The 27,588-nt window shown below is 35.9% G+C and overlaps 1 protein-coding gene and 1 long non-coding RNA gene across 2 annotated transcripts; both read left to right on the plus strand.

Moving 5' to 3' along the window:
- The first annotated feature begins 8,255 nt into the window (after positions 1-8,255).
- LOC127791940 (uncharacterized) lies at positions 8,256-14,411 on the plus strand. The gene is made up of 3 exons (XR_008021032.1): positions 8,256-8,307; positions 14,190-14,250; positions 14,351-14,411. It is a non-coding gene; the product is annotated as an uncharacterized LOC127791940 (long non-coding RNA).
- Positions 14,412-14,579: 168 nt separating this feature from the next.
- On the plus strand, positions 14,580-15,915 carry LOC127791726 (uncharacterized). The gene is made up of 2 exons (XM_052321702.1): positions 14,580-14,887; positions 15,075-15,915. Exons 1-2 carry the CDS (start codon positions 14,580-14,582, stop codon positions 15,913-15,915), a joined length of 1,149 nt encoding a protein of 382 aa, XP_052177662.1.
- The last annotated feature ends 11,673 nt before the right edge of the window (positions 15,916-27,588 follow it).

Here is a 27,588-nt window from a genome sequence, read left to right on the forward strand (position 1 = left end):
TTTTCTCATATCCAATGGAGTGCATGATTAAGAAGTGTAGTAGAGGTTTTAGCTTGTTTAAAAAACCCTAGAGATTAGCTTAAAAAATCCTAAGGTTTGTGCTTGTAATATGATGGTAGAATTTGACTATGCAAACATTATCATTTTGTTCACCATTGATGAAACGGGCTTTGGAAGTTAGTGCTTGGAAGTTGGAAAATATTTCAAAAGGTCCAATTCAACACAATGCCAAAAAAGGAAACTATATGGCCAATGGTTTGACAAATTGTAAGGATGTTGACTACTTTGCTTAGCTTGATCAACTACCTAATTAACTAGATAGTTGGGGTTCTAAGAGGAATGTGAAGTTCACCCCTTACTAGAAAATTAATATAAGATTGATGGAAGGACATTTTTCTAGTAGCTGTAGAGGGTAACAAAGACCTCCAAAATTGCAAATTATCAACCACCATATATAACTGCCTCCCTAAAAAAAAGGGATCTAGTGAAATCAATGTAGGAAGGTGGAGATCTATGGGCAATCACCTATATCAAAAAGATAAATAACATAGCCAATTATTCTAGTGAGAGAAACCCTGGTGCTTGAAATCTTACTACTCCTCAATAGAGCCTTATCGACCACCTTGGTTAGCATTTTTCCCGCCTCTTCCATCTTGATGATCATCCCCTACTTCCTTCAACCCTTACTCTTATTATAATTATGAGTCTCTATTTCCCTTCAATCTTACCTCCCTTCTACCTCTAATCGCTTTTGAAATAATCAACTGTCTAACACCTCATCTTTGTTGCTTTGTTTTTTCTTCTAGACCCAAAATTGTCATACCCTCTTACTTTCCCTGGCTCTAACCTTCCCATGAGTCCCCACATTTGCTGATTTTTCCTTCTTTCCTTCTTGTTGAGTTTGGTCATTAACCTTCTTGTTGGTTTTGTCAGATTTTACACATATGGCCAAGTGTGAAGCAGATGTTTTCCTATAAAAAGGCCACTTGTCTGTGATTGTTGTAGTTGATTTTTGGCTTCGATGTAGTCACCTCCAAGTGTGCTTTGATGAATTTTCTCAGCTTCGATCCTACATCTTTATGTTAGCTTTGGGTTTGGTAACATGTATATAGATTTCTTACTAGTTCCTTCTTGTCAATTTGATGTTTTATGATAGTATTAGGATCTTAGGTTGCCAAACTTTGTTTTCCAATATGTGGTGAGCTGTCTCATAATTTATGCCTCTTTTGGAGCCTTCACCTAAGTGCATGTTTAGTGCACAGCCTTATTTGTGGCAAATTAGTTGCTTGATTTCGACACCAAGAAAAAACAAAAAGAAATAGAGGCAATTATAGCTAGAGAAGCTCTCATCTTGTAGAAGATATATAAAGGATGTCGCTTTAGCTTGAGTTTGATTCTCTTTTGTCAAGCATGCAACTAGATCCAAGAACTTTAGTGACCTTTTCAAAATTGAATCCAAGACATTAGAATTTTGCTCCAAAGGAACAAGGAATAAATCATCAACCATACTCATATATCATCAAACACAGTAGGTCATAACCTAACTTGATGGGAAATATCATAAAGAAACAATAGCAATTCATCCTCTTGATTGCATTCCTCTTGATGGGAAATATCATATTAGAAATTCTTTGTTTTGTATTTAGGAAATGTTTGTTAGATTCCTTATCCCAAGAATTTAGGAAAAGCTTTTGAGATATCTAAATTGTTGTGTTTTAACTAATTCATGTACTCATGCATCTAATTCAACTACATTGTGGGAATTTACTCGTTAACTTTTGAGGATATCTAACGAAATGTTCCCTACCATCAAATATATTTCACTCTGTTTTTTCTCTTTTTCGTTAATTATAGTTTATGACTGCTTTTTTATTGAGCATGTTCAGTTAATAGACAACCAATATTTTCTTGATGGATTATGTATAATTTCCTTTCTAACTTTTAAATGTTTTCTCTGTTTGTTTATACATGTGAAAACTTCCATGTACACCTTCCTTTTAGTATATATTCATAGCTAAGTTAGCCTCGTTTTTAACCTTTTTTTATGAGTAAAAAACATTAAATCAGGTAGCTCGCCAGTGACTTTACAAAAACAAAATTCTTGAGACTATAAACCAAAGGATCTAAAGGGTGTGGAATTGACTCAACCATGGAAATGAACACCTTAATAGTCCAACCATATGTAGGGAAGCTCCAAATGCAACCAACCAAAAGTGAAGACAATATTATCTTAATAAGAAAACTCCATGTGTTTGAATCTGCAATGCTATTTGTAATTCAATGACCAGAACAATAGTTTGTGAATAGGGTTATGTAAATTAGCTATTAACTCCCAAAATAAGGGTGAAGATGATGACTAAAAAATTCATTGCACTGTCTATAGCCGAAATTAGATTGCAACTTTTGATAATAAAAAGTAAAAAATTGTTGCAACTTTTGATAATAAAGAATATTTTAGAGAAAAATAGAAGCAGAGAGAGGGGGGGGGGGGGGGGGAGCTTCAATTATAGATACCCCCCTCTCCATAAGGTTTAAGCATCCCATTCTCAAATCTCATTCGTCCAGTATCCTCATTAAATTGTGAGAGGTGTTTTACTCCTATTGTTAGACAGAGTGATAATTGTTATCTCTTAATTATAATTTGAGAGTAGTTGTAATTTCCTTATTCTTTCTAGTGAGATCCTTCTTTCACTTGCCCGTAGATGTAGCTTATATTGGGTGAACCACGTAAAATCTTTGTGTTCATTTTATCTTAAATTTTTCTCATTTCAATTTTAGTTGCGATCCATCTACGACCCATTTTTTTCCAACAAGTGGTGTTAGAGCCTAACTTGGGTGTTGATATCTACTTCTTGTATGCTTTGTGGTTGCCCCTAAAAGGTGGATCCTCCACATTAGAAAATAAGTTAAATTATTATTTGCTCTTTTTAGGGTATTGGGTACATATTACGTATACGCACTGTTCACATATACGGTACTTTTCATAGCTCATAGTGAAATAGTTGTGTTGTCAAATCAAGGTAACAAAATGGCAACAAAGTTTGAAATAGATAAATTTAACGGAAATAATTTCTTGTTATGGAAAATGAAGATATAAGCAATCTTAACAAAAGGAGATTGCATAGAGGGGATTGGAGAAAGACTGGCGGAGATCACCGACGATAGCAAGTGGAAGAAAATGAATGACACTACTGTCGCCAATCTACACTTGAGTCTAGTCGATGAAGTCTTGTCAAGTCTAAAAGAGAAGAAAACTACAAAGGAGATTTGGGATACTCTCACAAAGTTGTACGAGAGGCCAAGTCACTATACAACAAAATCTTCTTAAAAAGAAGACTTTACATTCTTTAGATGTTGGAATCTATTTCAGTAACATATCATATCAACATTGTCAATACACTATTTTCTAAACTCTCAAAGTTGGGTTACAAAATAGATGTAAATTAATGAGCGTGCAGAACTTCTACTTCAAAGTCTGTTAGATTCATATGACCAACTCATCATCAACCTGACCAATAATATTCTCATTGACTATTTAGTCTTTGAGGACTTTGCAGCTATAGTTTTGGAAGAGGAACAAAGGTACAAAAGTAAAGAGGTAAGGTTGGCAAGTTTACAACAAACATAGGCATTATCAATGATGAGAGGGAGGTTAATAGAACGTGGTCCTAGTGGGAGCCATAATCATGGTAGATTGAAGTCAAGAAGTAAGAAAAATATAAATGCCACCATTGTGGCAAGAAATGGCACATCAAGGAGTGTTGTTATCTTTAGAAGGGTGGAAAAGGTCCTGAGTCACCAAATGCTTAGGGGAATGTAGCAAGTACTTTAGATGATGGTGAAGTTCTATACAACTAGGCAACAACGATTACTGAAGGCAGAAAGAAACTCACTAATGTTTGGATAGTGCATTTAGAAATTTTTTGGCATATGACTCTTCAAAAAGAATGGTTCCATAAATATGAACCTATCTTGGGAGGATCTGTGTTTATGGGAAACAATCATGCCTTGGAGATCGCTGGTATTGGTACTATCAAAATAAAGATGCATAATGGTATGGTTCGTTCTTTCCAAGAAGTACAACATGTTAAAGGCCTGAAGAAAAATCTATTTTCTTTATGACAACTGGATGATGTTTAGTGTAAAACCCGCATTGAGAATGAGACCATAAGGATAGTCAAAGGCGTGCTTGGGGTGATGAAAGTGGAAAATATAGCTACAAATCTATACATGCTTAAAGGGGATACACTACAAGAAGGAGAAATGAATGTTTCTTTAGCAAGTTTTGTAGAAGAATCAACGATGATGTGGCACCGCAAACTCGGCCACATGTCAGAACGAGGTTTGAAAAATCTCAGAACAAAAGCTTCTCATAGGGCTCAATAAGGTATCATTACCCTTTTGTGAGCATTGTGTCATGAGTAAGTATCATAGATTAAAATTCAGCAGTTCCATTACTGGAAGTAAAGTTATATTGGAACTAGTCCATTTCGATGTTTGGCGAGCACCGATTTTATCCCTAGGAGGTGCAAGATACTTCGTATCTTTCTTTGATGATTACTCCAGGAGATATTAGGTGTACCCAATCAAAAGGAAGGTGGATGTATTCCCAGTTTTCAAAGCGCGAGTAGAACTTGAATCGGGAAAGAAGATTAAGTACCTGAGGACTGACAATGGAGGAGAATTTACTAGAGATGAGTTTAATGAATTCTATCAAAAGGAAGGCATCAAGAGAAAATTCACTACAACATACACTCCACAAGAAAATGGAGTGGCAGAGCGGATGAATAGAACCTTGTTGGAGAGAACATGAGTAATGTTGAAGATTGTAAATCTAGTTAAGTCGTTTTGGGCATAAGCAGTTAAAACTACCTATTATGTGATCAATCAATCTCCATCAATTGCGATTGATCTGAAAACACCGATAGAAATGTGGACTAGTAAGCCAGTTGACTATTCTCACCACCATACATTTGGACGTCTTGTGTGCGTGATGTACAATGCCCAAGAAACAATGAAGGAAGATTCAAAATCCAGAAAGTGTATCTTCATAGGATATGTTGATGGAGTTAAGGGGTATCGCATGTTGGATCCCAGTGCCCACAAAGTTGTCATAAGTGGAGATGTGATATTTGCAAAAGATAAACTACAAGGAAAAGAAAATGATAGCACTACAAAGGAGAAATCAGAGACTACTATAGTTCAAATAGAAAATAGATAAGAGAAAGAAGATGCAGATTTTTCTGAAGTAATACAAGAACACGATGTTCAAGAACTAATTCAACCTGAGGCTTTTAAGGTTCAAAAGTTAACTCGTGAGTGAAGGCCCCTGACTTGCATTCAAAATATGTTACTGAGATAAACATTGCATACTGTCTTTTAACAGAGGATGGAGAGCCATCAACTTTCCATGAGGCTACCAAGAGCTCAGATGTATCCCTATAGATGACAATAATGCAAGCAGAGATAGAACCCCTACATAAGAACAAGACATGGGATCTTGTTCCACTACAATAAGGAAGAAAAGCCATAAAAAATAAATGGGTTTACAAGATCAAGCGTGATGGAAATGACAAGTGGAACAGTATTATGCAGGACTGGTGGTAAAAGGATATGCCCAGAAAGAAGATATTGGCTTCAATGAAATATTTTCTCCAGTGTTATGACTTACAACAGTCAGAGTAGTCTTGACAATGCATGCTACATTTGACCTACATCCAGAAAAACTAGATGTGAAAACTGCATTTCTTCATGGAGAGATTGAAGAAGAAATTTATATGCTCCAGCCAGAAGGTTTTGAAGAAAAAAGAAAAAAGAACTTGGTTTGCAGGTTGAACAAATCTCTATGTAGTCTTAAATAGGCATTGAGATGTTGGTACAAGAGATTTGATTCCTATATTATGAGCCTTGAGTACAACAGACTCAATTTAGACCCTTGTGCTTATTTCAAGAGGTTTGGTGATGAAGATTTCATCGTTTTGCTATTGTACGTGGACGACATGATGGTTGTAGGCCCCAACAAAGATCAAGTCCAAGAGTTAAAGGCACAGTTAGCTAGGGAATTTGACATGAAGGACTTGGGACCAATAAACAATATTCTAGGGATGCAAATTCACTGAGATAGAAATAGTAGGAAGATTTGGATTTCTCAAAAAAAAAACTACCTAAGGAAAATCTTGGTGGGCTTTAACATGCAAAATTGTAAGCTAATTTCTACCCTACTTCCTGTTAATTTCAAGTTATCCTCAAGTATGTGTTATAGGAATGAAGCAGAAAGGAAGGAAATATCTCGAGTATCGTATGCATCAATAGTGGGAAGCCTGATATTCGCTATGATCTGCACAAGACTAGATATTGTACAAGCAGTGGGATCGGTTAGCCGGTATATGGCGAATCCTAGAAAAGAACATTGGAATGCTGTGAAGAGGATTCTGAGATACATCAAAGGAACCTTAGATGGTGTATTATGTTAGGATTAGAGTTTATTGTTAGAGGTTATATGGATTTAGATTTTGCTGGTGATCTTGATAAAAGAAAATTCACTACAGGCTATGTGTTTACACTTGCAGGAGGAGTTGTAAGTTGGGTTTTGAAACTACAAATAGTTATGGCATTATCTACAATAGAGGGAGAATACATGGTAGCTATACAAGCTTGAAAGGAAGCAATTTGGATTCAAAGGTTATTGGAGGAGCTTGGGCACAAACAAGAGAAAATTTCCTTATTTTGTGACCATCAAAGCGCCTTGCATATCGCAAGGAATCTAGCCTTTCATTCAAGAGCAAAGCACATTGGAGTTTAGTATCATTTCGTTCGAGAAGTAGTGGAGGATGTATGTGTAGGCATGCTAAAGATATACACCAAAGAAAACCTAGTAGATATGTTGACTAAGATAATCAATACAATCAAGGAAGAAATAATGGTGTGAAGATTGATTGATCCTCAATCAAATCTTTAAGTGGGAGATTGTAGTCGAAATTAGATTGTAATTTTGACAATAGAAAGTCAAAAGTTGTTTCAACTTTTGACAATAAAAGTAAGGCACCGTTTGAAAATGGTGAATATTTTAAAGAAAAATAGAAGAAGAAAAGGGGTGAGCTTTAAGTATAAATGCCCCATTCTCCATAAGATTTAAGCATCCCATTTATCCATTCTTAAATCTCATTCTTCCAGTATCCTCATTAAATTGTGAGAGGTGTTTTACTACTATTGTTAGAAAGAGCAATAATTGTTCTCTCCTAATTATAATCTGAGAGTAGTTGTAATTTCCTTATTGTTTATAGTGAGACCATTCTTTCACTTGCTCGTGAATGTAACCTATATTGGGTGAGCCACATAAAATTTTTGTGTTCATTTCATCTTTAATTTTTCTCACTTCAACTTTAGTTGCGATCCATCTACGACCCATTTTTTCCAACACTCTCAAAGGCATAGACCATGGCTGCTATAATAGGAGTAAGATTGGCAACCACTAGGTTATTAAGATGGGAAAGGACTTGGTGTGATGGGCTGTACCTGTTGGGATTACAAAACTAGTAAAAACATCTAGCTTTACAATTAGCATTGTTTGGGGGGAGGGGGGGGGGGAGTGAGTTCTCTTGTTCAAAATGTAGAGCAGTGTGTTATGAACACGCCGATCAAATTTTAGCTAAATCAGACCATAGATTGAAACTGGACTACACATATTTTCTCAAATTTTGCACTTTTCTTCTAATTTTTTTCTTAGTGTGTACAGTTGCTACATTAGAAAGGATTAAAACCCTTTAATACTAGATACTTTTTAAGACAAAAATGCCCTTAAGTCTTCCATACAAGCTTAAATCATATGGACCTTACTTTACTCAATTAATGATTAAATAGAAACTAACGGGCCATCTCCACAAAGGAGGAAACCCAGCCCAACAAAACTCTCCTCCTTAAAAACATGTTTTAGCTCCATACTACATATTAATTAAATACAATTTTTTTTGTTGTAGGCCAAGATGTTATAAGACTACATAAAATTACTTATTAGAAAATGATATCTTTGTGGCAAATTTTGGAACAATATTTTTGGTTATAATTGCAGGTGCTACTCCAAAAAACATACTGAAGGTGATGAAAATAGAAGGATTGACTCGGCAGCAAGTAAAAAGTCATCTTCAGGTATTTGAGGAAATTAAATTCTTTTTTCTATCTAGATTATATGTTTAGGAGTTCAAAGTAAAGGAAAACTGGTGGTCTATTCTTTCTTCATTAATTTCATTGGCTTGTTGCAGAATACAAGGTTGGGAAAAATAAAGAGACTTGAGAAGTTGGCTAGCAATGGTAGTGTTTTTCTTAGACCTTCTTTGCGAATAGGAGGATTTTGAATTCTTTGATTTAATTTGGTTAATTACTCTGCATCGGTTATTCATTGATATAATGTTAATTTCATTGCATTGTTTCTTTCTTGTGGGTTTGGGGTATGTTCACATAAAGTTAAATAATATAGATAAATTAACCAATACAACTGAACGAAAATGGAAATGACTACCTAGTCCGCTTGTTGTGTGCTTGTGGATTTGTGTTGATGAATGGGCTGCAGATGCAAATGAGCTAGGCTACGATATATGTTACCATTTCATGTGATCCCACTGTTGAGTTTCTATCGACTTGTAGATAGGAATATGTTGATCTCCAAGAACAGATGCAAGATATACAAAGAAGAAAAGAAAAGAAAAACATAGAACAACAAACGACACACTCACACACGAAGAACATAAGCGATTACGTGTTCGGATTCTTAAATGAATCCTACTCACGACAGAGGATCTTCGCCTAGTCAATCCACTAGAACAATAGGGAGAATTACAGAGTATAATCACATGAAAAAGCCTCACAATCTCTCCAAGAACTCACTGAGTAAAGCTCAATTAGCCTCGAGGTCCCATCACTCATAGCTCTCTTTTACTCTCAATCCTAATGCTTTACACTTTGAGAATAAAGATTCACAATTACTTTTTCATTGCTACTCTTTTGCAATCTCTGTCTCTATTTATAGAGACAATCGATGATACCAAGAAAGAAGTTAGTTACAGTTAGGGACTAGTTGTTGGAGTTGCAGTCTCCAATTGCCAAAACTAATTTATTTAAATGAAAAACTCAATTTTGAGTCACCAACTAACAAATTCCACCTTAAATAAAAAATGAATATTGGATATGACTAGAGGACTTTCATCACTCATAAGCTATATAGGGAGAATGTTGAGCAAGGCCAAAGCCTGCTCAAATTTAGCTACTGAATAGATTTAGTAAGAATGTATGTAGGGTTAACTTAAGTTGAGATTTTCTCAACTCTAACTTGCTCTTGAGCAATAATATCCCTCACAAAGTGAAGTTTAACATCTATATGTTTAGTTCTCTCATGAAATGCACCATTTTTAAAGAAATAAATAACACTTTGTGAGTCCCAATACACTTTGGGAACCTACTCTACCATTCCCAGTTCATGAGTGCTCCCTTGCAACTAAATGACTTCCTTAATGACTTTAGTAAGAGCCACATACTCTGCCTCAATTGTGGAAAGAGCTACAATATGCTGGAGATTTGATTTCAAGCTTACTAGATTTTCATCTATAGTGAAAGCATATCCTGTTAATGATCTCTTATTGAGATCTGCTGTATAATTTGAGTCACAAAATCCCTCTATGTAGCTTATACCTTTTGTATTTGAACTATAAACCAATCCCTTGTTCATTGATCCTTTGAGATACCTTAGCAACCATTTGACAATATTCCAATGCTTCTTAGAAGGCTTACTCATAAACCTACTAACCAAACTAACTCCATATGCAATGTCTGGTCTTGTTTCTATCACTGCATACATGAGGCTTCCTCTAGCATTTGAGTAGGGAACCTTTTTCATGTATGCCTATCCTTAGGTAAGTCTCCTTTAATAGCACATAACTTAAAATGAGGAGGTATAGGAGTGGAAACATGCTTACAATTTCAAATAATTCCACAACATTCTTAAGGTAACCAGATTGAGACAAAGTTGAAATACCTTTCTTTCTATCTCTTAAGATATCAATCCCAAGAATTCACCTGGTTGCCCTTAGGTTTTTCATTTCAAATTTAGATTTAAGGGCAATAGTCAGTTTATTTATTTCTCCTTTATCCTTATTGCAATAAGAATATCACCTACATAGATTAGGAGATATATATATATATATATTGATTTCTCCTTAGCTATTTGAAGCACACACAATGATCAAAATTACATCTTCTGTAACTTTTCCTAAGCATGAATTCATCAAGCCTCTTATACTATTGTCTTAGGGATTGTTTAAGGCCATATAATGACTAAGCATGAATTCATCAAGCCTCATATAGATTTTCTCTTCTAAGTTGCCATGAAAGAAAACAGTCTTAACATCTAATTGTTCCAGCTCTAAATCATATAGAGCTACCATAACCAAGACTAATCTAATTGAGGTATGTTTTACCATGGGGAGGAATACCTCATGGTAATTAGTTCCCTTAATTTGAAAGTAACCTTTGGCAACTACCCTTGCTTTAAATCTAGCTGGTTCTACCCTTGGTATACTTCATTTTCTTTTAAAAATCAACTTGCAGCCTATTACCTTTTGATCAATAGTTCTTTTAACACGGGTCCAAGTCTTATTCTTATTAAAAGAGTCCATCTCTTGTTGCATTTCATTAAACCAATGAGTCATATCCTTGCTTTCACAATCATCATAGTAACTAACATGTTGATTTAACTCAATTGAGTCTTCTATGTTTAGGGCATAGGCTATAATATTAGCATGAGCATACTTTGCTGGGGGTCTAATTTCTCTCATGACCTTATCCCTAGATAACACATAATCCTTTAGCTCCTGGTCCTTTATATGCATTTCAGTATTAGGGAGAGTATTAGAACTATCAGCTAAAATGGTGTGGTCATTAGAATTTCCAGTATTCTTAGTTGAGGTTCTAGTAGGCTCAAGACCACCATTATAGTGATAATTTTGGCAGTTTGGACCTTTTAAATTTCCACCTTAAGGGAAATTATTCTTTTTTATTTCCACCTCAAAATGAAAATGATTAGTTTGCTTGTGCTTATCTATTTCCAATAGATTAGGTTTAGAGTATTCAAATTCATTAAATACTACATCTCTACTAATGACCACTTTCTTATCCTCAATTAACCAAAGTTTATAGCCCTTAACTCCTTTAGGGCATCCTAAAAATATACCTTTCTTGGTTGTGGGATCTAGTTTCCCTTATTTCTTATGGACATACCCTACAGACCCAAAAGGTTTTTAGATGATCTAACTTGGGTGGTTTAATTTGAATGGATGATCTAACTTGGGTGGTTTAGCCTAGAATCTTTTAGACAAACTTGAATCTTTTAACATACACCTTACTTTATCTATGATAGTTCTATTCATTCTTTTAGCAATACCGTTTTGTTGAGGGGTTTCACTACAAGTCCTATGCCTAGCAATGCCTATTTGATTACAGAAATTTGAGAACTCATAGTTATGAAACTCTAGGCCATGTCTGTTCTTAAATTTTATTTTTCTTTCTTGTTTGATACTCTATTGAGGTCTTTCATTCCTTAAATTTTCCAAAAGCTTCACTTTTCTATTTACAAAAATAAACCCAAACCTTTCGAGAGAAATCATCAACAAAAGAAATGAAGTATTGAGCACCAGAGAGGGAAAAAGGTACTTAAGGAGAGCCCCATAGGTTAGAGCGAATATACTCTAGTATATCTTTGGTCTTATGCATTGAGGGAGATCAAACTATAACCTGTGTGACTTTCCCATAACACAAGTCTCACAAAAATAAGTTACTGATGCTTTTAGAATCTAATATACCCTGCTTACCAAGCTCTTGTAGCCTTTTCATACCAATATGGTCCAATCTCTTATGCCAAATTTCAGTCTCATCCTTTACAAAGGATGAGACTATAGCATCACTAGAGATGACCTCCCCTTGTAGGATATATAATCCTTGCTTTAGGATTCCTTTTAAGACTACCATAGACCCTTTAATTACCCTTAGGATACCATTTTCTGATTTACAAGACCCTCCATTTAGATTTAGCATTCTTGAGGAAATTAGATTTCTTCTTAAATCAGGTACGTACAAGTCTCACATTTTCTAGTATTCTGTAAGTGCCATCCCATATTTTAAACCTAACTGATCCTATACCAACTATGCTGCAGGATTGGTCATTTCCCATTAAAACTTTTCCTCCCTCAATTTGTTTAAAATTCAATAGCCAATCTCGCCTAGGTGTCATGTAAAAGGTACAACCAGAATCCATTATCCATTCATCTCCAGAACTTTGTTCTAAGATGGTTAAACCTTCTCCACTCTCATAGCCATCAGAGATGTTTACTATATCTAGCTTATCCATTCAGTTCTCATATCCCTTCTTTCTTGTAGGTAGTTCTTTCTTAGGTGACCTTTTTTCTTATAGAACTAGCATGTTAAGGTTCTTGAATTTCCCCTACTTCTAGATTGAGATCTTGAAGTACTCTTACCTCTAAACTGAGATCTCATTTCAAGCTTCCCCTGAACTTGAAGACCTTCTGCTGGGGTTGCCTTCTTATATTTCTTAATCTCAAAATCTCTTGATCTTAAGGCTATTAGGACATTCTCTAGGGTAAGGGACTCCTTGCCATACTTAATAGCAGTTTTTAAATATTTATGTGATTCTAGCAGAGGGTTTATGAGAAGAATGGCTTGGTTTTCATCAGAGATCATCTCATCTATATTAGCCAAACTTATCGTGATAACCTTAAAGTCATCTAGGTCGTCTTCTGGTGATTTTGAGGGGTCCATTTTGAATCCAAATAACAGTTCTTTTAAGTAGATCTTGTTTGACAATGTCTTAGTTATATAAAGAGATTCAATTTGAGCCAAACCTTAGCAGTAGTGTCTTCTTTATCAATTTGGCGAAGAACATTGTCGGTCAAATTCAAAATCAACAAGTTGTAGGCTATCTCGAGTGTATCTTATTTTTCTTGAGGGGTAAGGGATTTGGCACATTTTTGTTGGACAAGTATGGCTCTCATCTTCTTGCGTCACATATTGAAGTCACCACAGCCATCGAATTTCTCTATCTCCATTCTTGTTGATCCCATCTCCTTTTTGTTCTTTTGGTCTTTAGTTTGAACCTTTGCAGAAACAACTTTGAATCTTTGGTTCTTAAAGGCTCTGATGCCAATTGTTGAGTTGCTGTTGACTTGTAGTTAGGGATCTATTGAGTGATGGCTCCATGAACAGATGCAAGATATACAAAGAAGAAAAGAAAAGAAAAACACAGAACAACAAACGACACACTCACATAAGAAGAACACAAGCGATTACATGTTCGAATTCTTAAATGAATCCTACTTGTGATAGAATATCTTTCCCTAGCCAATCCACTAAAACAATAGGGAGAATTACAGAGTACAATCACACAAAAAAGCCTCACAATCTCTCCAATAACTCACTGAATACAAGCTCAATTAACCTTGAGCACTTAGCACTCATAGCTCTCTTTTTCTCTCAATCCCATTGCTTTACACTTTGAAAATAAAGATTCATGATTGCTTTTTCATTGCTACTCTTTTGCCTGCTTTATCTCTATTTATAGAAGTGATTTTGATACCAAGAAAGAAGTTAGTGTTGGGTTTAATATTGGCAGTCCTTGGAAGATGGCCTTGGCTTGGTTTGGCTACCCGGAAATTGACCCAGAATTGGTCCACGGGGCTCGTGTGCTAGTGATGGCGCTGCCCATAACGCTTATAGGATTAAGTGACTACCTTGGTTAATAGTTATAGCTTTTAGCTCGAGTGGAAAGTGCTTGGGTCTTGGGGTTCTATTGGTATCAGAGCAGGTCACGGGTTTGAGTCTACGTTGACACAATTCTGGGGGAGGGGGGGATTGTTGGGTTTAATATTGCTAGTCCCTGGGAGATGGCCCTAGCCTGGTTTTGGCTACCTAGAAATTGACCCAGAGTTGGTCCACAGGGTTCTTGTGCTGGTGATGGCATTGCTCGTAGCACTTATAGGATTAAATGGTTGCCTCAGTTAACAAATTCGATTTTTGAAACTTTTACTTGATAAAAAAAAGAGAAGGAAAAGAGAAACAATATCTATTCAGTATATAAATTTTGTTGTGGAACCTGCTCGATCATTCATGCTGAAGGTGGTTAGCTCTTTCAGTTAGACGGATCTCACAAGCAACAACAACATCTATTGGTCAAGCATCATCTACTTTGAATGAGTAAGAAATTAATCCGTCTTCTTAATTTGTAGCTTGGATTACATGTAAATCTCTTCATTTCTAACATTTTCTCTATTTCTTCTCTTTTTCTTCCTTGCAGATCAGGATACGTTGAGGGAAATCTTTCAGGAGCCCCAGGAGCAAATTTTGGTTATGGAAACAACCAAGGCTCTGAAAATGTTGTAAGTTTTTGGTGTAAATATTATTATATCTTGATTGGCTTAATTAGGACACTAGAAAATGTTTCACAACACTACTAAAAATTCAGTAGTCGTGAACTTCAGTTGTTCCTATGGAATGTGTATCAGGGTCCAGAAAGCTGGATCAAAATGACACCGGGAGATGTTACTGCACAGTTGTTTGATGATTTCACAAATGCACCATCAGTTTATGATGATTTCTGGGAATTGCCTGAGCATGACGACGACGACCTGCTCATCTCTCATCAAACTAAGAAGCAGAAAACTTTCTTTTTGTCCTCAGATGATGAGCATCCAGAACACTCTTTGAGTGGTCCATCACATCAGCCTCCTCCTTTGAGTAGAGAGTGGAGATGGGAAGGAACAATAGCAAAGAAAGGCATTCCCATCTGTCGAGCTTGCTGTTTTCCCGTGGGGATTGTGACGGACATCAAGTTGTAAGTTCAAACTAATCCTTGCAAACATGATAAGCAACTAAAATCCATTCCGTTATCACTGGCTAGGGTGATATTTTAAGTTACATAAGAGTTCACGGATATCTGAATTTATAGTCGGACATGAAAGAAAGAAGTTTTTTGATCTTGGATAGTGAAGTTTGCCGATCTATTTTAATTTATGCTGCAGGCCGGAAGTCTTAAATATTGTGGCAAGGACTGGCTTGGAGACGGTTGCAGAGCAGTACTACCAAGCTGCTGGTGCCTGGGTGGTATTCTTTGCTCCAGAAAGTGAGGCGGATATTGGACTTTACAATGATTTTATTCATGGTCTTGAGGGGAAGCAGCGAGCAGCAGTGGCTGAACTGGATGAAGAAACCGCCTTGTTTCTTGTACCCCCTTCAGAATTCTCAGAGAAAGTCCTGAAAGTTCCAGGAACCTCTAGGATTTCTGGTGTGATTATAAGGTTCGGGCACCGAGGCACCGATGCCGGGCCCTCTTCTCTTCCCCATCCCCGTGGCAATATCCCATATCCACCACCAATATCATCGTCGGGAAATTTTCTGGTGGATTTTTCTTTCCCAGGAAACTTGTCTGCAGCACCTCCACCGGCACCAATTCCAGGCTCCGCTCATGCTGTTGCAAGCACGGCCGCCGAGACCACCAATGAGAACATGCAGGATTATATGATGCTCAGTCAACAAAACCCTGCTGTTCTGCCGACCTACTCTTTTCAGAATGTAGCATCTGTTGCAGGGCCTTCTTCATCCATGCCGGGTGCAGCGGCAGCCCTTCAATCTGAACAGCTCGCTCAATTGGCACACCCTCAGATCTATGATCTGCAGAATGATTACCAGTTAAATTCCGGGCTTTCGTCGTCGTTTCAGTTTGATCAAGTGCAGCAACAGCAGGGATCTATTGTGCCTCAAACTTCTGGAGCTCAAGAGAATGATCCTCACACACTCTTGCAAGCTGCATTGCAGTTGGCTGCTAGCCTTCTTCAGCAAATTCAACGAAAGAAAGGGAATTGAGGAAGGAAGAAAGAAGGGCTGGTGCAAGCAATAATTTTGGGGATGGATGAACATAAAGTGATTTTGTTCGCAATGAAAGTCAAAAAACAAGTAGTTTTTGTGGATCCGCGTGCCTTTTCAAAACCTGGATCTAAGTTTGATTTTTGCTTCTCCAATGAAGTTTACTTGGGGAAAAATTACATCAAGTTATTAACTATTTGGTTCCAACAGCCTGAGTTTAATTATGATCATCAGTTCAACAGTTTCTGCTCTGTTTATATATGCTTCTTGTGGCCGAGTGTTGGTTTAGAGGGTGGTTGCGTTATTGTTTAGCGCTAGAGATTTGGGTGTAATGAGTAGCAATTCATCCTTCATGGGTCCTAGTTAGCTGCTTTGTGTCTTAAGTCAAGTCGGGGAGAGTTTAGAGCTGAACTTAGTAATTTATGTGTTTGGCGCAAGATCAATTTTTTCCAATAGCTTAAGCATGCAGGAAACTAACTAGAGAAAGGCTGAGTTTAAGCCTCAAACTCACCATTTTGTTAAATATGTTGTCGAGTTAGTGGCAGCAGAGGAGTTTTTGTAGTTTCAATTAAAGGGTGGGATGTCATATAACATATGTTTTCTTTTTTGTTTTGTGTTCTTGTTGTATGTATCTTTTACACTGTTACACACACGTATATACATGTTTGTACATTGCATGTAATTGTAACACCCTGTCTTCCCGGGGTGATACGTAACGTAAGATTCTGGGGATATTTTTTTTCAATCAACGAAATCTCAACACAAAACCGATCCCCGAAGATACCGTTACACCTTCTCAGTATATCAACTATGAACCATCAATAAACTAAAACGTGTACATCATCTCAATTGCGGAAACTAGATCGGAATCTCAATAGACACAATTGAAACCACTTTATTCATAATATAAAGTCGAACCAACGTTTACATGACGTCCTCAAAATAAACAACATAACCAAAATGACATAATATACAAACATCCTCTAATCGCCGTCACTCCTCAGCAATTCTCTTTCCCTTCGCACCGCTACCTTCACTTGGAACATTTGAATATTCCAAGGACATAGTCCAAATTAGATGATGAATCATCTAAATGAGAATTCAAAAACACATTTTTCATGAATGAATGTAAGATATGAAATACCAACACACCCGGTAAGCCCTAGTCCAAGAGAATCTCAAGCGCTTAACCCTACCACGAGAAAAGAGCAATCTCTCTAAAAGCTATGCTACCATACCGACACATCAACACGACGCAATTCTAGCTTAAGAGAGGCAAGCCAACGCATCTCTCCAACATCTCGGGAACAATCGTTATCAACTCTCGGCCTAGGAGGGTCACATCAACGCAGGAACCCGGCTCACCACATTTACGTCGGAGATTACGTTCCTACTCTAAGCATCCAGGAAGCACCATATAATCCCAACTCCAAAATTTCACATGGACCACCTAGTCATCCTAGTGTAACTTCCCTGGCCAAATGGTCTGGCACGGAAACTAAGGCGGTAATCCCAACATAATCACTAGCACAAGATACCCCTAATATTCCGTCACGCCCTTGGAGAATTATGGCTACACTATTTAGACAACATCCTAGGCTGACATCCCACATGAACAATAAAATATGGACCACCTAGTCATCCTAGCTAGTGCAACTTCCCTGACCAAATGGTCCGGCATGAAAACCAAGGCGGCTATCCTGACATGCACAACAACATCAGATACCCCTATTATTCTGTCACGCCCTTGGAGAATTATGGCTATACTATCCAGACAACATCTTAGGCTGACATTCCATATGAACACACAAAATGCAAGACAATGCCACATTTCACAGTTCCATGCATCAAATAAACAACAATTTATAAAATGTAATGCACAAGTTCGAAACATTTAAGGACGAACCTCCCTTATAAAACCAATCGTTACCGGTTACCGTTTGCATGCAACAAAACCATTTGCATGAATTCTCAACACGTTTAGATAGAATGAATACCAAGTTTTTAGGGTAGAAACACACACAGTAAATCAAGTTTTGATAGCGAACAACTCACCTCGAATGTATTCGGATCGCCTCGATCCTTGTGCACTGCCTTGATTTGCGTGCCAAATCACAAATACTTGCACTTATTCTCAACCTCAAGCCAAGATACACCCTAAACATCATATTTAATTAAGGAAACATCAAAATCCATTTTCCTCAAATTTTCCATATTTTTCTCCCAATTTTCACTCCAATAATTCTAAAATAATTATTTTCTCAACCATTTTTTCAAATATTTCAACATGATAAATCTTAAAATAAATCAAGAAAAATACTGAAAGAAGAAATAGTAGAAAATCCCTTCTCATGTGCCCTCACGCACCTAGAGCGTGGGTACAAGTGATGTGTGACGCGTGTAGCTCACGCGCCACCTTTTTCTCTGATTTTTCGATCGTCGATGACGGCTCTGATGGCCACGAAAAGGATACCCCCTTGAAGCCCACTCAAATTCGATCACGATGGAACAACTCCCAGGTCGAAGAGCCATCGAAAAATCCACCGGAAGTCCAGTTGCAGGCGGCAGAGGCAGACCGCTTTGGGTTTTCCAGTCACACCTCGAACAGCTTCAAATCGCACACGAAAATGCACCAAATGCTCCAGATCTCTTCCTCTTGATGCAAGGATTAAAAGCCCTCTATCCACTCTCTCAAAAACATCCAAAATTGCGAGCAATTTGTGAGTAAAGTTTCGGCCAAACCCTTGCCTTCTTTTATAGCAAAATCCTGCCACATCTCAGCCAATCACCGGCCATTCCTTGGCCCTCAAGTTAGCCCACGTCGTATATGACCTCCCCCAGCTCCTCCCCGATTGTCCCATCGCTGAGATCGGCCTCCAAGTGCGATGGATTGTGGCGGCCGTCTTCCTTCGCCTTTACACTACCCATTTTTGCTTAATTGCATTTTCACCCCTTAGATTATTCCAATGTCATTTATGCCCTTTGCATATCACCCCTGATCTTTCCAATACCACCATTAAGGCCCAAAAGTCTTGTACTCTTCATTTCACCCTCAAAACTTTCAAAAATCTATCATTTTGACCTCCCTTGGGCAAAATTAGAAAATTGTACTTAGGCCTAATTGTTCGATTTGACCTTAAATCCATTAGTTTCAACCCGATATCACTTAAGGGTTGTTCTACACATAAAATATTAGTCGTTAACATACTCTATTGACTTTTTGGATGATCCCTACGTTGATTCGATTTTCTCAGCCTGATCGACAGTTGTACCGAAAATTATTCCCGATCCCATTTCTTTTATCACCTAAAATCATATCTCGAATCACTTGTCCTTGATATACCATTTTCCTTAATCATCTAGGGTCTGGGGTACTCCTTCCGATAATTTGGCCTCTTAAAACTACGATAGTGTACTCTACAGCCTCTTTCTTTCGAAAATTCCACTTCTACCGTTCATCAAATACTATTTATAGCCTCAAATCATTCCCGAGTATTACAGTAATGTTAGCAAAGAGTAATTATCTTACTCTATTTTATTTCCTTCACTTTAATTGGTGTATGGCCCTATATATACCACCAATCACGATGCCTTTTTGTTCCTATTTTAGGCAAGGAAACTCTTTTCTAACCTCTAAAAAATGTTTCGAAAAACTTTTGGGGTTGTTTAATTATAGAAAAATTTAGAAGTAAGGAAAATTAATTTTAATTTTAAAAATTAAAATATATGTTCGAAAGAGAGTTTTTTTTTTTTTTGGGGGGGGGGGGGTGATGCGGTCACCAATCAAGACTCGGCTCAAGGCCGACCCAACCAAATTGGAACAGTATCACTAAAATAGTAGTGCTATAATGTTATTTTAATACTTTTTAAGTTTTTGAATTCTACTTGATTTAGAATTCTACTTTATATTTCTACTTGATTTAGGATTTTACTTCATGTTTGATTAGGGTTTTATTTTTATTAGGATTCTAGTTGACTTTTATTTAGGATTTATTTCTATTAGAATTCTAGTTGAATTTTATTTACAAATATTAGATGGATTTGAATTAGCCAAATACTATAAATATGCCTAGGATCTAGAGTTTGTAATCAAGTTTTTCTTAATTAAATTTCAGCAACCTATTTGAGTTTTCTTAGCAAAACAATCTTGTTTTTGCGTCTTCTTGAAAGCCAAGCTTTGGCCATTGAAGTTTGCTCTTTCAAGAGTTTATTTTGGTGTGTTTCCTTCACACACGTGCTACACGCTGTGTCAGGTGGTATTAGAGCGGTTAATCAACCAATCAGATGGTCAATCTTGAAGGTAACGGTGATCGGGGGCTGCCCGCGATTTGGAGAGCAATCGAAGAATAACGGGAAATAACTTGTACAATGGAGCAGCAATTGGAGAGAATCCGCAACCAATTGGGCGTTTTACAACGAGTTAAGGATAATCAGAACCAGACTAATGACGTGAATCAAGTCGGCTATGTCAAACCGGGAAGACCAGCCATTAATCCTATCCTCATTAATACTAGAAGACCAATGATGGATGATAGCGACGATGAGGATGATCTTGGTCGTATGATAGCCAACCCTAGTAGTAAAAGGGTTAGGAGGAATGCGCAGCAATACAACCATTGGGGAAACAATGAGTATAAACTAAAGAATGGCTTTTCGATGGGTTTGGAGCTTGATTTTGAAGATTATGTTGTCCCAACAATCTCAACGTTTGCAAACTCAAGTATGATTTATGCTGCTAACATGACAGAAACTCCAAGGTTATTGACTCATACTGGGGTATTTTCCAGTCCCAATGGCTCAAGCATTGCTTCGCAACCTAAGGATGGTGGCATTTCTTCTGATCAACTTGCGACTGTAAAGGAGATAGAGGTCATGGTAGCAAATCCTTCTATAGTTTATTCAAGCTCTGACATGGTTGAATCAAAGGCAATAGGAACATATTCACCTTCGCTATTACAAAAGCAAGATGATCACATGGGTCTTTTTGTGAATAGGGGTGTTGGATCCCCCCAAGCTAGTTAACTCGGGTAGCGCAATTGCTTTCGATATTAATCTGAAATTAGATTTTGAAACTAAGAATGTTGTAGGAGCTACCACTATAGTTGATCAAGTGCCTGGACCAAAGGATGATACAAGCATCAATATTTTAAGTGATGGAGAGACTGCTGGTAGTTATGGAATAAGCCTTTATTCGAAACAGTTGCAAAAGAATGCTTCTCCAGGCAATAAAAATTTATGGATGAATTTGGAAGTTGTTGAGGAGTCAAAATCAAGAAAGCTGATGAGAGGAGAATGACCTATGATAAGATCTACCAGATTAGAGAAGCGCTCGAGATGGAAGGTTCAACGTCCTCAATCTAATAGTAATAATACAATAGAGGCGGAGGGCAACAAACATGGTGATGGTTGGACCCATGCCAACGAAGATAGGGCTAAGAGGGGAAGGAATGTCTTTGCTTATGTTCCCTTAGCAGAAAAGTTCAAGTAGTTCAAGAAGATGTCAAACAAAAGTTGCACAAATAAGAAGTGCAAGGCGACAACTGACAAGCATAGGAAGCACATGGTATTTGAGGTTGGAGATGAAGTCATGATATTCCTGAAGAAGGAACGAATTCCAGTAGGAAAGCAGAACAAGTTCAATCTAAAGAAGTATGGTCCTTACAAGATTTCAAAGAAGACCAATGATAATGCTTATGTTGTGGATTTGCCTAATCATATGTGTATTTCTAAACATTCAAAGTGGCTAATCTTTCTTCGTACTTATCGGATGTGGGTTTGTCCAAACATGATCAAAATTCGAGGTCAAATTTTTTCTCAAGTGAAGGTGAATGATGTGGTCACCAATCAAGACTCGGCCCAAGGCCGACCCAACCAAACTGGAACAATATCACCAAAATAGTAGTGCCATAATGTTATTTTAATACTTCTTAAGTTTTAGAATTCTACTTGATTTAAGATTCTACTTTATATTTCTACTTGATTTAGGATTCTATTTCATGTTTCTACTTGATTTAGGATTCTACTTCATGTTTGATTAGGGTTTTATTTTTATTAGGATTCTAGTTGATTTTTATTTAGGATTTATTTTTATTAGAATTCTAGTTGGATTTTGTTTACAAATATTAGATGGATTTGGATTAGTCAAATACTATAAATATGCCTAAGATCTAGAGTTTGTAATCAAGTTTTTCTTAATCAAATTTCAGCAACTTTATTTAGGTTTTCTTAGCAAAACAGTCTTGTTTTTGCGTCTTCTTGAAAGCCAAACTTTGGCCATTGAAGTTTGCTCTTTCAAGGGTTTATTTTGGTGTGTTTTTTTCACACACACGCTACACACTGCGTCAGGGGGGTGGGGGTTTGGGCTCTCCAAATTAGAGGATCATAATCACACTCTCCAAATCTCCAAATTAGTTTGGAAAAATAGAAAACTCATTTTAGGAGTTTTTAAATTGAGTTTAATTTTAGAGACCTCAAGGTTGTTTTTCAGGACAAAATAGTCCCTAAAAGTTTCTTATTATTTTATAAAATATTCAGAAATTTTTTAGTTTTTCTTTGTACTTTTCAAAAAAAAAAAAAAAAATACTCAGACTCTTTATGGCGTGGGTCATTTATAAAGAGATTCCTTGTTGTTCAAAAATATTTTTGGAGTCTTTATGGCTTACGATTTTTATTTAAACACCTAATTCAGAGACATTTATAAATTTTTGTTATTTAAAAATATCTCTAGCAGTCCTCGTGACTTAATCTTTTTGCTTCTAATTTACCCAAAGACATTTTTAAATTGATAGAAGAAGTGCCTGTGAAAAAAAAAAAATGAAATCAAAAGAAGCTCTAGAGACATTTTTATACAAATGATTCAAATCAAAAGAGATGAAAATGCATCTACTTAAATAAAAAATGAAACTCTATGAAAGGTTTAAAAACTAATGACTAAGTGATGGTGTTCTTTCCAAAAAAAAAAAAAAAAAAGAAATTGATGGCATGTTCTTTTTATTATGATTTTTACGAACATTATTTAGAAATATTATAGTTAATGATATTTGTAAAGTTAATTCATGCTAAAATAATATAATATTTTTGAATATTTCGTATTATCTTATCTTAGACAATAACATATATATTGACAATTCATTTCATGTTACATTTCTTTTTATTTATTTATTTTATTTTTTCACGACATTTCATTTCATTTTGTTTCGATTTCCATGCATATAGACACAAATGATCATAAATTACTTAGGGTGCATTTGATTGCAAGCATTGAATTTGCATGGAAATAAAATATTTTCTAGGTAATTCAATTGTTTAGAATTAAATTCTAGAGAAAATGTCAATTGAAGGTGTTTGATTAGCTTAATTTTTTATCTAAAAATTGTAATATTTTTTCAACTTTTGGTGTTTGATTGCTTTTATTTTTTATGAAAATAATTATATACACATATAGATAATCAATAACTAAATACACAATCAATAATCAATTATATAAAATAATCAAATATATGCATATTCAAAAAATAAATCAAATATACATACACAAAATATTCAAAAAATAAATCAAATATACAAACACAAAATATTGAAAAAATAAATCAAATATATATACACAGCAAGATCAGCCACAGTTGTAAGTTAAATCATAATATTGTATAATAAACATGATATACAATTAATCATTAATGCCCATAATCGTAAAACTCATGTAAATCACATAAACTGTAATTAAATGCGTACCTGAATCCATAATAGGATATACCGTAATGAGAAATATCAGTTGGTGACGAAATGCCGGAATCTGATTTCTCCCCCTTAACCTCAACCGTAATGATGGAATAAATAATTGTAATGCTTTTGATTGTGTTGGGTAGGGAGAGAACTAGACTCCTATTTATAAGAGTAGAAGTAGTCTCCCATCAAGACTCTTAAGAGTTATCATTAACATCTTCTAAACCAAATAGAATTAGGATTGACCATTATCTTATTAAATTCTTATATTTATCTTATCAGATTAATACAATTATATCTAATAATAAACTTGATTATCTCATCAGATAAACACTATAATATCTGTTGAGATATTTACTTAATTATCATTTGAGCCACAAGATAATTCTTACATTCTCCTACTTGGCTCATATGATATTACATTTATGATTTAATATGAAATAACATAATGTGCACAAATGATCATCCTTTAATTCTCTTTATTTTGGTTACCATAATATCATTATTAAGTTAAAATATTAATGCGGGTCATGGCGATTGTGAGTTAATTCTTTCTGACCCAGTCCATTCCATGTACCATAACACTAACTTCCAACTTAACATGACCTTTAATGAAGATGATCATGACGGTCCAACTTTAATTATTCATGTCAACTTTATTCTAAACAATTATGTATACAAATAGAAAACAAGAATATCAGAAACATATGAAATCAAAGTGTCAAATGCATAAACTTTAATAGAGTCAAATTACATAATACTCAAAATACCCATCCTTTCAACATGTTCATTAAATATTTTGGGTGACAGTCCTTTTGTCATAGGATCTGCTATCATAAGGTTGGTGCTAATATACTTTATTGACACTGTATGTTTCTGAATTTTTTCTTTAACGGCCAAGTATTTGATTTCCATATGCTTAACACCTTAGAATACTTGTCGTTTTTAGAGAAGAATACTGCTGTGGAGTTATCACAATGAATTTTCAGCGACTTGGCAATACTGTCAACAATCCGAAGCCCTGAAATAAAATTCTGTAGCCATAAACTATGAACGGCGGCCTCAAAGCAAGCCACGAACTCAGCTTCCATAGTGGATGCAATGATGACATACTGCTTCGCACTTTTCCATGAGATTGCTCCTCCGGCTAATAGGAACAAGTAGCCGAATGTTGATTTTCTGGTATCAACACATCCGGCAAAATTTGAATCTGAATAGCCAATCACCTTAAAATGATCGGATCTTCTGTAAGTGAACATGTGATCTTTAGTTCCTTGTAGGTATCTGAAAATCTTCTTTGCAGCTTTCCAGTGATCAAGGCCTGGATTACTTTGATATCTTCCCAGAACCCCGACAATGAAGCTTATGTCTGGTCTGGTGCAAGTTTGAGCATACATTAGGCTCCCAACTATAGATGCATAAGGAATATTTCGCATTTGCTCTCGTTCCAATTCAATTTTCGGGCATTGCATAAGGTTAAATTTATCCCCCTTCTGAATTGGAACTACCCCTGATGAGTATTTATCCATATTGAATCTTTCTAGAATTTTATTAATATATGCTTTCTGAGACAACCCTAACAATCATTGTGATCTATCACGGAATATTTCTATTCCTATCACATAAGTTACCTCTTCCATATCTTTCATTTCAAAATTCTCAAAGAGATACTTATTGGTTTCATGTAATAAACCAAGATCATTAGCAGCAAGCAGAATGTCATCAATATACAGGATTAGAAAAATAAATTTGCTCCCACTGACCTTCATATATATACATCGATCAACGGCGTTTTCTTGAAAGCCAAAATACGTAATGGTATTATTAAACTTTAGATACCATTGGTGGGAGGCTTGCTTAAGTCTGTATATTGATTTCTTTAATTTACACACCATGTGTTCCTTTCCTTCAACTGAAAAACCCTCAGGTTGATCCATATAGACATCTTCCTCTAAATCCCCATTAAGAAAGACTGTTTTTACGTCCATTTGATGTAATTCTAAATCATAATGAACCACTAAAGCCAAGATGATTCTAAGAGAATCTTTCTTAGAGACTGGTGAGAAAGTCTCTTTATAATCGATGTCGCCTTTCTGAGTAAAACCTTTGGCAACAAGTCTGGCTTTATGTCGTTCAATATTACCTTTAAAGTCACGTTTGGTCTTAAAGACCCATTTACATCCAACTCTTTTATACCCTTCAGGCAATTCAACGAGATCTCAGACTTGATTTTGATCCATAGATTTTAACTCTTCTTTCATGGCATCTAACCATTTAGTAGAATCATCACATTCTATGGCTTGCTTAAATGAAACTGGATCGTTATCAATTCCTAAGTCAAATTTAGACTCTTGTAGATAAATCACATATTCATCAGAAATAACAGATTTTCTGTCTCTTTGAGATCTCCTTAATGCCATTGCTTGTGGTTCAATTGTTGCCGGTTCATCATGGAGTGTTTGTTGTTCTTGACTGTTATTTGGTTGGATTGAAATTTGATGAACAACAACTTTATCAGTCTTGGGCATAGGAACTTCAACCCTGACTTCTTGAATGCTGACATTATGCATTCTATCACTCCCACTAATTTTACCATTTTCAATGAACCTGGCATTTCCAGTTTCAACAATCCTAGTACTGTGATTAGGACAATAAAATCTATACCCTTTGGACTTTTCTGGATATCCAATGAAATGACCATTGATAGTTCTAAAGTCCAATTTCTTTTTGTGTGGATTGTAAACCTTACTTCTGTTGGGCAACCCCAAACATGTAAGTGCCTTAAACTGGGTTTCCTACCCGTCCACAGTTCAAAAGGAGTTTTTGGAACTGCCTTACTAGGAACCCTATTAAGCAAATACATAGCAGTCTTTAATGCATACATCCACAATGATAAGGGTAAAGATGAGTGACTCATCATACTCCTAACCATTTCCATTAGGGTACGATTACGCCTTTCAGAAACACTATTTTGTTGTGGTGTACCTGGCATTGTGTATTGAGCACAAATAGCATGTCTTTCAAGGAATTTTGCAAACGGTCCTGGACATTGACTTGATTCATCAAATTTTCCATAATATTCACCACCTCTATCTGACCTTACAATTTTCACCTTTTTATCTAATTGCCTTTCAACCTCTTTAATATACACCTCAAGTGCATTGATAGATTGAGACTTATCATGCAATAGATAAACATAACCATAAAGTGAAAAATCATCAATAAAGATGATAAAATATTTTTCTCCACCAAAAGATGGAGCATCAAAAGGCCCACAAATATCAGTGTGTATAATTTCAAGAAGCTATGTGCTTCTTGTGGCTCATTTCTTAGTGTGTTTTGTTTGTTTGTCTTTAATACAATCAATACACACTTCAAGGTCAGTAAAATCTAAATATGGAAGGATTTCATGCTTTACTAATATTTCCATCCTTTCTTTAGATATATGACCCAAATGTTTATGCCACAAGTAAGCTGAATTTTCATTAACTAAACTACGTTTAGTACCAACATTATGATGCAAGGTTATCAGAGTCTCAGCAAACACATTATCAAATTTAAACTTGTAGAGACCATTACATAATATATCGGAACCAATAAAACTATTATGTTTGAAAAAACTAAAGGATCTAGAACCAAATTTTAAAGAAAAACCAGCTACATCAAGTTTCTATAATGAAACTAAGTTTCGACTAAATGTAGGAACATAAAGAGTTTCTAATAAATCTAAATAATGTCTGGTATCCGGAATTAAACGATAAGTGCCAACGCCTTCAATGGGAGCTTTATTTTTATTCCCCATGAACACGAAATTTTCATTTGGCCTTGTGGTTCGGATCGTAAGGAACCCCTGCATCGTATTAGAAATATGAGTAGTGGAACCAGAATCAATCCACCAAGTATTATGTGGAACTTCAGTAAAGTTTGATTCATAACATACTAAAGCACAAC

This window comes from Diospyros lotus, chromosome 15, assembly GCF_014633365.1.
Source record: "Diospyros lotus cultivar Yz01 chromosome 15, ASM1463336v1, whole genome shotgun sequence".
Classification (NCBI taxonomy): domain Eukaryota; kingdom Viridiplantae; phylum Streptophyta; class Magnoliopsida; order Ericales; family Ebenaceae; genus Diospyros; species Diospyros lotus.

What these genes read in the sequence shown, in the direction of transcription:
- LOC127791726 (XM_052321702.1), top strand. Translation starts at nt 14,580, where the DNA reads ATGACACCGGGAGATGTTACTGCACAGTTGTTTGATGATTTCACAAAT. An exon ending in ATTGTGACGGACATCAAGTT is followed by an intron (nt 14,888 to 15,074) that starts GTAAGTTCAAAC and finishes TTTATGCTGCAG; the next exon opens with GCCGGAAGTCTTAAATATTG.